Source organism: Lipotes vexillifer, unplaced genomic scaffold (assembly GCF_000442215.2).
Source record: "Lipotes vexillifer unplaced genomic scaffold, Lipotes_vexillifer_v1.1 scaffold477, whole genome shotgun sequence".
NCBI classification, from domain to species: domain Eukaryota; kingdom Metazoa; phylum Chordata; class Mammalia; order Artiodactyla; family Lipotidae; genus Lipotes; species Lipotes vexillifer.
The window spans coordinates 3,770,032-3,785,005 of NW_006770652.1; the positions used below are offsets into that span (position 1 = coordinate 3,770,032).

At 41.4% G+C, this 14,974-nt stretch overlaps 1 protein-coding gene across 1 annotated transcript in view; it reads left to right on the forward strand.

Annotated features, from left to right (window-relative positions):
• The first annotated feature begins 208 nt into the window (after positions 1–208).
• BMAL2 (basic helix-loop-helix ARNT like 2) overlaps positions 209–14,974 on the forward strand; it is a 55,696-nt gene continuing 40,930 nt past the window's right edge. The window contains exons 1-4 of the mRNA XM_007446309.1: positions 209–355; positions 2,352–2,453; positions 7,912–7,953; positions 12,420–12,577. Of these exons, the coding sequence (XP_007446371.1) occupies positions 243–355; positions 2,352–2,453; positions 7,912–7,953; positions 12,420–12,577 (415 nt within the window). The 5' untranslated portion in view covers positions 209–242. The remainder of the gene's footprint in view (positions 356–2,351; positions 2,454–7,911; positions 7,954–12,419; positions 12,578–14,974) is intronic.

The following is a 14,974-nucleotide window of genomic DNA, read 5'->3' on the forward strand; positions in this document are numbered from 1 at the left end:
GTAAACTTAAAAATATAGACTAACAATACATTTCTAACTAATATTTGGGTGTACATGATTAGTCTTTCATTCTATGTTATGTTGCTGTTTAGTTGACATTTTAAAATATCAAAGTAAAAAGCCATTTAAAATGTGGGATATGGATATGTATAAAGTAAAAGTCAGTGTTTCAAAAGATGCCTTACTGTGCTTTATGTCTCATAGGTAAAGTGTTGATCCAAGGGAACCAGTGCATTGCTGCCATGGTTTCCAGTCATCTGAGCCCATGGACAAAACCAGCAACTATTGGATCCTTCAGCCCACATGTGACAGAGTTTCCAAGAAAACGAAAAGGGAGTGATTCAGACCCATCCCAGTAAGTGAATTTGTTCCTCTAACCCCAGGAAATCTTCGACTCCAGGGAAGAAAGAAAAATATTACTTTTTTTTTCTTTTAAAAACAAATTAAAACCTTTAGTTTCTATTTATTTATTTTTTTATTGAAGTATAGTTGATTTACAGTGTTGTTAGTTTCTGCTGTACAGCAAAGTGATTCAGTTATACATATACATACATATTCTTTTTCATATTCTTTTCTATTATGGTTTATCACAGGATATTGAATATAGTTCCCTGTGCTATACGGTAGGACCTTGTTGTTTATCCATTCTATATGTAATAGTTTGCATCTGCTAGTCCCGAACTCCCAATCCAACCCTCCCCCTCCCCCTCCTTGGCAACCACAAGTCTGTTCTCAATGGCTGTGAGTCTGTTTCTGTTTCATAGATAAGTTCATTTGTGTCATATTTTAGATTCCATATGTAAGTGATATCCTATGGTATCTTTCTCTTCCTGACTTACTTCGCTTAGTATGATAATCTGTAGGTCCATCCATGTAGCTGCACAAGGCATCATTTCATTGTTTTTTACAGCTGAGTAATATTCTGTTGTATGTATATACCACATCTTCTTTAGAAAAAGACTACTTTTTAAATCATTATTTTTAATTACATGGTAATTAAAAATTTGGATAGGGTCAATTATTTATCCACCCAGCTGCCCCCTCTGTCATTGACTGATCCAACTCTGAAGGTTATTAGGTATCCAGGAAGGTCAACTGGAGGTTAATTTGCTTAACATTTATGGTCACAGGAAGATATTTGCCTTCCTAATTGAAATACTTGACTCTGAGGAGAACATCTTCTTGCATGTTTGGCTTACAATAATAATCACCACTTGCTTCTTTCCTTACTCATCATTCGTGTAACAAGCAACCCTTGGTTATCTGTGGCGACTTTAATCAAATAAAACTCTCGTTTTCCCTGTTTAGTAAGCCAAGTAGATTATACAATCAATGTTGAGAATACTTACTATCTCCTGATTCGTTTTTATTGCCTAATGCAGCTTGCAGTCCCAAATATTCTTTAATGACCTCCCCAAGGCTGGGGTTGATCTGGTGGAAGTAATAGGGCACAGTAAATATAGCAATGTAGAGCAATTCATTTTAGGCTGGTACTTTATGTAAATCATGAACGAAGGGAAAAATCCTGAGTGGGGGACAGGATGAGGATGTAATGAAACATCATAGCTCTTTATAACTCAGTTCTTCGAAGGACACTTTATATACTTTAGCTTCAGTTTCCAAGACAGCAGATTCAGTGTCATTCAAATATAAGTACCAGCACACTTCCCAAGACACATATAAATGACTTGAAGATTATCTGCTGCTTTTGGTTGTCTGTATTCTCTTAGTCTCTTCCAATAATGTGGATGATTGTAAATAACTAGTTGATCAAGTGACAGTCTATCTAGAACTGTTTGCTGTGCTACATCCTAGGTTATCAGTTGGTTAGTCCCCATTCACCTCGAGCTAGAAGTGACTGTCAGTCCTTTTTTATTTTCTTTAGAACCATAAGCACCGTTGTTCTTTCTTAATATCTGAATAAGAATGTGGCTTTCAAGTGAGAACTAGAGTCACATGATTTTAAGCGACGTAGGGGCATGGTTGAGACCTTATAGTGGTTTTGAGAGTGAATGGGAAAATGAGGGCAGTGACACGGGAAATACTAGAAACATGCAAAGTAATGACAGATAATGATTTTTTTTTGGCAGAAGGCAACACTAGAGATTATTTAGTCAATTACCCGCATTTTAGAAAATGAAGCAGCTGGAACTCAGAAATATCAAGTGCCTTGCCCATCATTATCCAGCTAGCTGGAATGCCTGATTGTCAGTGTGGTAGTTTCCTCATTACACCCTGGTTCCTGTTTCTCTGCAACTGGAGGGGAGGGTGCTTCTAGCACATGAGAACAACCATGCTGTCCATTTTCCAGCATGTCTGGTAGGGGTGACCCAAGGCCTCCCTCCTTCCAGGTCAGGAATCATGAAAGAAAAAGTGGTGGAAAAACTTTCTCAGAATCCCTTTTCCTATCTCCTTTCAACAAGGGTAGAAATATCAGCATCCAGTGGCAGCAGGTAAGCCCTGGACTATCATTTGACATAATTCCTGCTTGAAGACGGCCTAGAGTAGCAGCATAAAGAGAGCGTACACCCCACTGATTTGCCCATTATCTATCCCAGAGCGTCTCCATTCTGCCCCAATCCTTCTTTCATCCCACCATTTTCCATTCTCTCTAATGAAATGAGGGATGTCAAAGTACTTTATGGATTTTACGAAGTACTGACTGTATAGCATCCTTCCCAGAGACTCGGGGCATGAAGTTGATTTCATTGGTGGAGCCTCCAAGTGTTGGATATATTTAAACAAAGAAGAATATGTGAGATGGTTCACCCTTTCTGCAGCACTGTGGGTTTGAGTGGAGAGCTGGTTCTTTAAAAGGGTCATTGATGAAGATTCCCTGGAATGTAGTCATTAACATTTACTGAGTACCTGCTATATGATACCCAGTAGACCAGGAGGGAGACACACAGATAAGATACAAGAAACTTGTACAAATGGGAAAGATACAAATAGTTATTGCCCATCATGATAGCTTCCATAAGGGGGACCCTAGGTATTATGGCAACAAGGAAAGTTGGGTATTTACATAATATTGGGATCAGAGTGAAGGACAGCTTCCTGGAGGTGTTGACTTAAGCTAAGTTTTGAATGAAGAATGGAAATGAGCCGTTCAGAGCAGGAGTAGAGAAGGTACTTCAGGCAGAAGGAACAGCTGTGCAGAAGCACAGAGTATGAAGCAGCACACTGCTGATCAGGAAACAAGTGGTTGTCACAGTAGAGCAGAGGGCACACCAGGAGGTGAGGTGGGTGGGCTATGAGACTTGAGGGGTAAACATGGACTAGGTCATGAACCTCTGCTGAACTAAAGCGTCTGAAAAGTGTCTTTGCTAAAGAATCTGAAAAGTGTCTTGAATGCAATAAGGAAAATGGAAGGATTTTAAGCATGAGAAGAGCTTGATCAGATTACGTTTTAAAAACTTTGCTTGCCTTTGCACTTTTTAAAAAAACGTTTTATTGTAGTAAAATATATGTAACATAAAATTTGCTGTTTTAACCACTTTTAAGTGTACAATTAAGTGGCATTAATTACACTCATGGTGTGTACAACCATCACCACTGTTTCTGAAACTTTTTCATCACCCCACTCAGAAACACGGTACCCACTAAATAGTAGTTCTCCATACCCCCTTTTCCCCCAGCCCCTGGTAAACTCTAGCCTACTTTCTAGCTCTAAGAATTTGCCTGTTCTAGACACTTCACATAATTGGAATCATACAATATTTGTCCTTTTGTCTCTGGCTTATTTCACTTAGTGTAATGTTTTCAAATTTCACCTACGTTGTAGCATGTATTAGGATGTCATTCTTTTTTACAGCTAAATAATATTCCATTGTATGTATATACCACATTTTGCTTAACCATTCATTTTTTGGTGGATATTTGGGTTGTGCCCACCCTTTGGCTATTGTGAATAATGCTGCTATGAACATTGGTGTACAAGTATCTGAGTCCCTGCTTTCGATTCTTTTGGGTATATACCTATGAGTAAAATTGCTGGGTCAGATGGTAATTCTTTTTTCTTTTTTTTGGAGATTCATCAGTTTTTAAAATTAATTAATTATTTATTTATGGTTGCATTGGGTCTTTGTTGCTTGTGTGTGGGCTTTCTCTAGTTGCAGCAAGCGGGGGCTACTCTTCGTTGCGGTGCGCAGGCTTCTCATTGCGGTGCCTTCTCTTGTTGTGGAGCGTGGGCTCTAGGCACACGGGTTTCAGTAGCTGTGGCATGCGGGCTCAGTAGTTGTGGCTCGCAGGCTCTAGAGCACAGGCTCAGTAGTTGTAGAGCACGGGCTTAGGTGCTCCGTAGCATGTGGGATCTTCCCGGACCAGGACTCGAACCCATGCCTCCTGCATTGGCAGGCGAGTTCTTAACCACTGAGCCACCAGGGAAGCCCCTCAGATGGTAATTCTATGTTTGGTTTTTGAGGAACCACCAAACTGGTTTCCACAGTGCCTGCACCATTTTACATTCCCACCAGAAATGTGTGAGGGATTCAATTTCTCCATTTTCTTGCTGGCATTTGTTATTTTCCATTAAAAAAAAAGTTGTCCTAGTAAGTGTGAAGTGGTACAGATTTATATTTTCAAAGGATCACTCTGGAAACAGCATGGAGGATGGGCTGAAGGAGGAAAATCCAGCAGGCAGAGAAAACAGCTGAGAGATGTTTGCTAGGGTATAGGTTTTTCTGAGCATTGGTCCAAGAGAGTGGCCCTAGGCAGGAAGGGCATGGAAAGGGAGGGACACATTATGGCACATTTAGAAGTTAGAATCTCTAAGATTTCGTGCTTGTTCATGGGGGAGAGCGGAAATGTAAGAAGCATCCAGGTTTTCTGACTTGGACACCTAGATGGAGGATGGTATTTTCGTTCACAGAGGCTGAGGGAAAGATGATGAGTTCAGTTTTGGCCACAATGAGAGTGTGATGTTTATGGGATCTTCCAAGTAGGTGGATGGATATGAAGGTCTGGAACTCAGGGTTGAGGCCTGGCCCGGAGATGGAGATTCAGACACCATTAATGTACAGAGAGCAAGTGGACTGGCATGGATGCATGTATGGAGTGGGAAGACTGGGGGGCTCAGAGAAGAGGGGACGCCTACCCAGAAGGTGAGGAGACAAGGCTCTGAAGTGGGAGCGACATCTCAGAAACCGAAGGAAGAAAATTTTCAAAAGAGAAAGGCATAGAAAGCAGCAAATCTGGGGCTTCCCTGGTGGCACAGTGGTTGAGAGTCCGCCTGCCGATGCGGGGGACACGGGTTCGTGCCCTGGTCCAGGAAGATCCCATATGCCGTGGAGCGGCTGGGCCCGTGAGCCATGGCTGCTGAGCCTGTGCGTCCGGAGCCTGTGCTCCGCAACGGGAGAGGCCACAACAGTGAGAGGTCCACATACCACCAAAAAAAAGAAAGAAAGAAAAAAAAGAAAGCAGAAAATCTGGAGGCTGTTTTGACCGTATTTGCTTCCAATTTTGTTTGTGTTTCGTTGATTTAGGGATTCAAAATGCAGTGAAAGTAGTTTTCAAGGAAAGCTTGCACTGTGTTTTGAAAAAATTATGTTACTGTAATATAAGATGCTACACTAAGAAAATGCATCTAAGTAATGTGAATGTTATTAATATCAGAGAGCTTATTAAAATTCATAAATAAAATATTATGACTGTAGACCAAATGCCAGCATGGAGAAAAATACAAAGAACAAATTTACTAATTATCTAGGTGCATGCTGCAAACAAAGAAATGAATTATATGACTAACAACGTCGTGCCTTTATTCTATTCCGCAAGGGACCATTAAATAAAAGTGTATTTGGATTTCCTAAGTACAGTAGGTTTGGATTTCACCAAGGAGGCAAGTTCAGTCAGTGAGTTAATTTGCTAAAACACGTATAATCAAAGCAAAAGCATGATTTAAAACAGCCAAACTTTACCTTTTGAGATTGAAGTAATGTATATGTATATATAATTCCAGACCATTAGGAAGAAAATCATTCATCTATATAATTATTTTCTGTTTTAGTCCATAAATATGAAGTCAGGCAGAAAAGAGGGGAAAAAAAGGAGCTGACTTAATCTAACCCTCTCTTTTGCTTCAAAGAAGCTGTTTAATTTTACACCACAGAGCAGGCTGACAATGATCAAGGCATAGAGGAAGGTACACCAGCCAGCACAGAATAAGTTTTACTGGCCTCCTGTTAGGTCTGTGACCTTGAGCAGTCATTACCCATACTGGGCCTCAATTCCTTCATCTGTAAAATCGGGGATAGTAATAACTACATGATTCTTAAATGCTGTGAGAATGAAATAACACATGTGAAAATATTTTTGATAAACTATCATCAAAGCTATTTATTTAGACAGTAATAAGGAAAAGCATCCTTTGATTAAGGTTTTATCTTAGTGGTCCTTTTTTATTTGGAATATTTATATGCATCTGTTCATAAATTTTATTAACTTTTCTATAAACAGCATATATTTATCTTTTGTAAGCAAAAAATATTCTTGAAACCTCAAATAAAATACATCACATGAATAAAATAGTTCAAAGGTAGGTCAAACTTTTTTCAAAGCCTGGAAAATGATGATTGTTGAGTCTTCTAAGAGGGAAATTTGGCAAGATGAGTCAGAAGCCTTAAAATAGTTATCCATAAATTGTATGTCTAAGGGTTTAATCCTAGGAGAATCATCAAAGATGCATGTACCACAATAGTATTAGTCATACTATTTATAATATTGAAAAATTAGAATATTGAGATATCTAATAATAGAAAATTATTAAATAAACTATAGTGTAGCTAACCAATGGGCCACTATTTAATCACTACAAATCATATTCTCCAAGAATATTTGAAGCTATGGGAAAATATTTATGTTACAGCGTTAAATGAATAAGGCAAGACATGAAAAATTTTACACTATGATCTGAATTTTGTTTATTTTATATATATATACATATATATATAAAACACACATCTACATAAATATCCTCGCATGCCCCACCACCAACCCCATAGCTAAGTAAAATAGTCAAAGCTATTTTTTGTATGTATCTAGATACATGTCTAGGAAAGAGATTGGAGGGAGACCCATTGAAATATTGACTGATTATTTCCAGATGAGATTATGGGTGCTTTGCCCTGAATTTTTAAAATGCCCTTTCAAAAAATGATACATTTGGGAATGTATTTTTAAAAATACATATTTAAAAAAACCTATTCCGTCTGCATAGTTTTTTAATGTGGAAAGTATTCTATCATCATCAGTATATTTCACTTTGGTAGTGGTCTGGCGACTACATTTCTGAATGAATAAACACAGACCCATATAGCACATGTATGTATGTATATGTATATATAAATATTTATACACACATATATATACATTTAGTATATTCTGCTAAGGCATATACTAATGTGAAAATTAATATTATTGGCAAGTGATCGGTTTCCAGTTTTTAAAAATATTTCTTACCATCTAGATGAATTTTCAGGTAAAATGAATTCCTTTTGATTAAAGATCTGAGATTCTTAATGTATTTTCAGGCTATTTTAATAGAGCTATTATAAAATTTTTGGCTAATCCATCAATGTTTTAAAAATAGCTATTTTATTTAATGTTATTTCTATGAACATTATATTCCTTTTCAAGATTGGCATGGGATAATTTCTAAATAGAGCAGTAATTATTATTCATTGTCAGTTCACATAGTTTTGTTACCTGATGGGGATGAGGCACCTGTCAGCTTTAGTAGGAGAGCAGCCCATGCAGACAGTAATAATTGTTTCAATTAGGAGCTCAGGGTAGCATGTATAACTAAAGACTTAATAGGAATTAGGATGATTGGACTTAATCCCACATTTATTTCTCAAGAATTACCGAAAATCTGTTTCATGTAGTTTGATATTTTATCCTGCTTTTTTGTAGAATGGAAGATGGTGAACAACAAGTAAAAATGAAGTCCTTCAGGTATACTGAACTGTTGAGAGGGTACACGGTGGGTGGGAAAGGTCGCACATGTAGACCGTTAGCCAAAGCAAATGGTGATGTCAAGATAGAATGGATTCATGAATATTAGCTTTTTCTCATATGTTCTGCTCTGAGAAGATGCAGATACCTCAGGCCCAAATTATGGCGCTCATAAGTTCCTTTCGCTCTGATGAGCTCATTTCCAGCTCTGGAATGCATGCAGGGAGTCAGGTGGGTGATGCCAGCAGTTCTGCTTCTCTGTCAGAGAAGCCAGGCAGATCCCACAGGGCAGGGTCCCTGCCGCGTGCCTGCCTGCCCTGAGTCCAGAACCTTCCCGAGCTCCCTCAGCCCTGCTGGACCACCTTTCAGCATAGGAAGTCTGAAATGAGAACTCATTTTCTTCTCCATGAAGCCAGAGACCCCTGCCTTGAAGTAATGCAGCCACTCAGGGTGAAGGAGTAGGAGTGACTGGGAAATAAATACAGTTCTAAAAACAAAACAAAACAAAACCATCTGATACCATCATCAGATACATTATACCTTTTTTCTCTATCTACTTGAAAAACATTTTGGCTTATGTGTCTTTAAATTTTTCTCAGAATAGCTATTTATTGAAAACAACTATTATTTTCTTGAAGCACTAGAGAAAACCTAATTCATCCAATAAGCAAATCAGAATTACTTACAAGGAGTGTCCGATTATTAGGAATCCATCACCATAAAGTCTGTCAGTTGTTTTCATCATATTCTTTCAACGTCAACAAGTTTTTTTTCCTACATCTGGCAACATGGCCAGATCTCAGTTTTGCTTTTTCTCCATTTATTGTTTTTTTTTTTTTTTAATATGACTCTCTGCACAACACTGACATGGTTCAAAGTGACAGTAACAGTTCACAGAGCCAGAGCCCTGATAAATTATTGAGCAGAGAACTTGCCTGTGGGTAAATATGCCCTTCTTTAATAAAATTCTTTAAGAAGTCTTCTCAGGTGCACCTCCTTCAAGTAAAGTATCTTATTCAGAAACTGGCTATTTCACCTTCCTCTGTCTTTCCTAGCTCCCAGCATCATCATTCGTTATTCCCAAGTGACCTTGTTCCTACCTGTTCTCATCTCCCTCAAAACCCTGGCTCTAAGAGAAGTCACTTTCTCTTCTGCTGTACATTCCTGGAATCAGGCATCTCTGTCCACTGCTACTGTCCATGCTAATGGGTAATGTTGTTAGAAAGAAGAGGTGAACATTATAGCAAGTAGATAATCATGACATTTTTAAAATCATAAATCTTTAATCTAAAAAGTTCTCATGGGGGAATTCCCTGGTCCAGTGGTTAGGACCCGGCGCTTTCACTGCTGTGGCCCGGGTTCAATCTGGTCGGGGAACTAAGATCCTGCAAGCCGTGTGGTGTGGCCAAAAATAAACATAAATAAAAATTGCTCATGAATAGACCAAAGTACGAGCAGATAACTGCATTTTATGTAAATACACAGGTAATTGAATTCCATCCAGTTCACCCCAAAGTACTTATTTTGTTCCAGGAGTGTCGTTGGCCAAGCGTGAATGGTTGGGCGGATGGTGCTCCGTCAGCGCTTCCCCCCTTGGCCCCACTCTTCCACCTAGTTTAAAGTCTCTAAAAACAGATCGGGACGAGTCTCCTATTTTTCCTCTTTCCCATTAGATTGCCTTCCCCAAACTCTTCTTCTTTTTTTTTCTTTTGTTTTAATATAACCTTTTTTTTTTTTTTTTTTTGCGGTACGCGGGCCCCTCACCGCTGCGGCCTCCCCCGCTGTGGAGCACAGGCTCTGGATGCGCAGGCTCAGCGGCCATGGCTCACGGGCCCAGCCGCTGCGTGGCCCGTGGGATCCCTCCGGTATGGGGCACGAACCCGTGTCCCCCGCATCGGCAGGCGGACTCTCAACCACTGCGCCACCAGGGAAGCCCTTTTTATACTTTTTAAGTCAGTTTAAGTGAAGGTTTCTGTCATTTGTAACCACAAGATTCTTTCTTTTCCCCACTCAGTACCTAGATATGTTTATTTAGTTTATTTTTTTATTGGAGTATAGTTGCTTTACACTGCTGTGTCAGTTTCTGCTGTGCAGCAAAGTGAATCAGCCATATGTATACATATATGCTCTCTTTTTTGGATTTCCTTCCCATTTAGGTCACCACAGAGCACCAAGCAGGTTCTCATTAATTATCTATTTTATACGTGGTAGCGTATATATGTCAATCCCAATCTCCCAGTTCATCCCCCCCTTCCCCCTGGTATCCATACATTTGTTCTCTATGTCTGTGTCTCTATTTCTGCTTTGCAAATAAGATCATCTATAACCACAAGATTCTTCACAAATCTTGAGAGAGTGCTTAGGTTGCATTACTTGCTCAACATTTCACATGTTGCCAGTATTTCTCTTATGTCAGTGCAGCTGAGTGACCATTTTACCCTGGGAAGAACCAGTTCTCTCTTGGGCTGTGGCGACCACTTTGCTGAGCACAGTGATAATAGCAGGAGGCTCGAGAGACCGGGGCCATGTGTGGTTCAGGTTTCAGCCTCGTGCTCATAGACAAGTCACGTAACCTCTGAGTTAGAAAAGGGGCACGGAGATGAGAGGGGATTAAGTGACATCACATCGTTGTGGTGTCATCCGGAGGCCAAGACTGCCCCTCATCTGCTGAACTCGCTGCTGGGGAGTGTGAATGAGGCCCCCCCAGACTAGGCTGCCAGATAAAATACAGGACACCTGGCCAACTGTGAATTTCAGATACGTAATGAAGACTTTTTAGTACAAGTATGTCCCAAATATTGCACAAGGATATACTAAAAAATTATTCACTGTTTATCTGAAATTCAAAGTTAACTGCGCGTCCTGGTGCCCCCAGTGCCCTCCCATGTTCAGGCTCCTCAGGACGTGTACTCCAGGGAAAGTGACTCTGCAACTTCGGTTTGACCATGTGGCTCAAGCCATCTCAAATATTTAAGAACTATTTTAAGAACTAGAATTTATAGGAGTTTGTGGTTATTTGGCTCTTCAGGGTGAAGAAGGGAGGGAGGGTCTAGAGCTAGTCTAGTGGCGTCACCAATCAAGATAAACCCTATAGAAGGAAGAGTAATCAGGGCTGGCAGAGGAAGGATTAAAATGGGGTCAGCTGCAGAGAATGCATTCAGTTTGGGATTTCTTGAGTTTTAGGGGGCTTATGAATCCCTGAGGCGCATAATTTTAGTTCTGAATTGGATAACGAATGAATGAGATAGGGATTGAATGGTAAGTAGCTTATGAGTAGTTGTAAAGCCTTATGAAGGTGTGCGATCTCTTAGGGTGAAGGTATAGGTGAGGAGAGAGTGGTGTCAAGTGAGGGGTGTCTGGGGGGCCAGTATTGAAGGACAGAGGAAGAGCTGAGTGGGGAGGCTAAGGGGGCGGAGCTGAGCGGAGAGGCTGGAGGAGCGGAGAGGTCACAGAAGCCAGAGAAGAATGGGAAATGGCAACAGTGTCAAATTCAAGGCAGGGATCACCTGGGGTTGCATAAGATGAGGATGACCTCTGCTAGAGTAGTTTTAGTGGAATGGGGGCTGGGAGGATGATTTGATTTGATTTGATTTCAATTTTTTTTTTTTGGCTGCACTGGGTCTTCGTTGCTGCCCGTGGGCTTTCTCTAGTTGCGGTGAGCGGGGGCTACTCTTCGTTGCAGTGAGTGGGCTTCCCGTTGCAGTGGCTTCTCCTGTTGCGGAGCACGGGCTGTAGGTGCATGGGCTTCAGTAGTTGCGGCACACAGGTTCAGTAGTTGTGGCTCACGGGCTTAGTTGTTCCATGGCATGTGGGATCTTCCTGGACCAAGGATCGAACCCGTGTCCCCTGCATTGGCAGGCAGACTCTTAACCACTGCACCACCAGGGAAGTCCTGGGGGGTTGATTTTAATAGGAGAGGCACCTGGGAGATGAAAGGTTAAGTGGAGACCGTACTCTCAGGAAGCTGGCCAAGGAGGGAAGACATTAGCAAGGGAAAAAAATCCCTAGAATTCTGGAAAGGGGTTTCTTCCTCAAAGGGAAGAGACTTGAGCCCATTTATCGACGCATAGAAGGAGCTGTGAAAGAGAATGAGCTTAAAATGCTGATAACTGTGCAAGCAAAGACCAGAAAGGAGTTAGCTTTGAATAGAAGGCGACCCATTCTTCCTCTAGACCGGAGGGAAGCTAAAAAGCCACCTGCTGCAGCTCTCACACAGAGGTCTTAGTTCTTGAAGGTTTCAGAGAATAAGGTCAGGAAGGAAGGAGCAAGGGTATGGGGGGGTGGAGGTAAAAGCAGTGTGAATGAGTGCCACTCCTGCCTCTTCCCTGAATGCCACCTGCAGGGCCAAAGTCGGGAGGAAGAACAGTGGGGGCTTGCTGGCCTCACCCGTGCTCCCACTGCTGCCTCTGGGGTCACTGGGGGTCTGTTAAGTGTTAAATATAACGGAAGCTCTTTCTCCTTCTTAGAGAAGCTCACAGCCAAACCGAAAAGCGCAGGAGAGATAAAATGAACAACCTTATTGAAAAACTGTCCGCAATGATCCCTCAGTGCAATCCCATGGCACGGAAACTGGACAAACTGACAGTTTTAAGAATGGCTGTTGAACACTTGAGATCTTTAAAAGGTGAGTTTGAAAATGGCCTCCACACTTGGGTTTGTGAAGTCTTCCCTGTAATTGAAGTCCCTGATGGGTTTGTTTTGTTGTTATTGGCTACTGAGATTTTATACAGATGTGTCTTTCAACTGTACAGGTATTCATTTTGATGCTTGTCCGTATTCTGTATGTGGAGAAAATACTAATTTGGATGTCAGAAAACTTGGTTTCACTAAAAGCTTCATCTTGAGTTTACTATGTGAACTTGAAAAGCCTTTATGTTTCTACGAGTTTTCTCATACACAATATGAAGACGATAAAACCTGCTGTACATACCTCTCGATATTTTAGAAGTTTTTACATGTTAATTATTATAATTTTAAGTTATTGACAGATTTCCACTATTAGAAAAGAAAACCTCCTTAAATTCAGCAATTTCTCTTAAAACTTTATTCAGACTTGTAAGTAGTACCTGAAAATGCATCACACCTTACTATTCTAAGATATTCTCACATTTACGAGACATTGGGTGAAGGAGATCCTTAGCTGATGCTTCTTGCGGCGTGCGCGATCGTTTCTGACTTTAGAAGTTCCCCTATTTGAGCTTGAATTTTAAGTCAAAGCGTAATAAGTATTCCGTGTATATGTGTAGTGGAAGTCACATCTGGTTTGGGAATAACCCTGGTCTGACTTGGGGGGCAGAATGATGGAAATAGAATTGAGTTTTAGGTACAGGAATGTTAATGACATAAATTCATATTGAGGTGATTTGAGGACTGGCAGAGGAGTTCGCTGCAGACCACTGAGAAGACTCTGAAAGTTCAGATTTGTAAAGATCTAAAAGATTATAGTGAAATCTGGCTCAAAAAGTATAAGAAAGGAATAAGCAAAGGAAGACCAAGGGTCTTCTTTAGATCTCTGTACTATACCGCTTGCCAGGAAAAGGAATCTGTTTCAGGGAAAAGGAAGTTCTGTGGTCTGAACGTAGAGACTTTGCCAAGTCAAGTTAAAGTGGCTTAGAGGAGAGCAGTGTTCCCTGGACTCCAGGTGCAAACTGGAGCCCAGACAAAGAGGATCTTACTTCATAATGAGCCAGAAAGTCCTGGCAAATCTGTTCGGATTGGAGGAGGAGGGGGCATTGGCAAATTAGGAAGTAAAACTAGAGACAGCTATTAAAGGGCTATTCAGTAGTAATTTGTGCAAGTTGTACTTTCAATCACCTTCCTTAGATCTCCACAGATGGTAGAAAAATGACTTATGCACTCTGATCAGCTGAGTGCATGCAAATCTGGAGTGCAGGCAGTGGGGAAAAGCAAGTTCAGCCCTTGATCCCTTCAGTGCCATGCAGAGAGCAGCCCAGGTGTTGGGAGACTGCCTGGCAGGCTTCCTTTTGGGAGTGTGATAGGAGGTCTTTGGTTCATAAGAGTCTGTTGTGAAAGAAGATTCTCTTTTACCCACAACTGGGTCTTGCATAAGTTGTATGCAACACTTCCCTTAAATCTTTTAGCAGTGAACATTAGCAGGCTCAACCGAGGTCATTTGCTTGCAGCCCTAAAATTAGCCAACAGTTTTCACATTCACAACGTCCTGGCAGAAGAGGACCTAAGGGAAAAGCCATGAATCAGTCAACTAATTCAACAAACGTGAAATGAGCATCGGCTCGCTCCCTGTGCTGTGCTGGGGTTAGGGAAACGAAGGAGGCAAGATCTCTGTGCTTGGAGGGGTTCGTGGTGGCCGAGAGACAGACCCCGGAGGAGATCATTAACACGCAGTGTGATAAATGACGCGTGGGGCGAGGGGCAGCCCAGTAGGGAGGAGACGCTGCCTAAATCCAGAAGGGATTCTTTGGAACAGAGCGTAGACTTCACCACTGGCCCTTCTAAGCTGAAGCGAGGTGGTCGTGTACGCATCACACATCCTGACCAGATCCTTAGTCAGTGCTACCTGTGGATGAGAATGACTTAAAGCAGCTGGGGCTGCATTCCCGTGCCCTAGCCAGAGTGTACCCCGACTCGATCCACAAATGCCCAGATGCCAGATCATGAGAAGGCTGCACGTGGGTGGTCCACACCTAATTACTTTGAAGACAGAGGATGGTGAAAGGATTTTTTTCTCTACACTCTGCAGCAGTGCTTTGCAGACTATCTGGGGGGGAGAGCAAGTGCTCCCCACCCCCATCCATTGTAAAATACGGTACAATTAATTAGTGGAAAAACGCTCATGGGCTGGGATGACACAACAGTGTTACGTTTCCATAAAAGTGTCTAAATGTGTATTCTTTTTTTTTTTTTTTTTTTTTTTTTTTTTCCTTGCGTTATGCGGGCCTCTCACTGTCGTGGCCTCTCCCATTTGCGGAGCACAGGCTCCGGACGCGCAGGCTCAGTGGCCATGGCTCACGGGCCCAGCCGCTCCGCGGCATGTGGGATC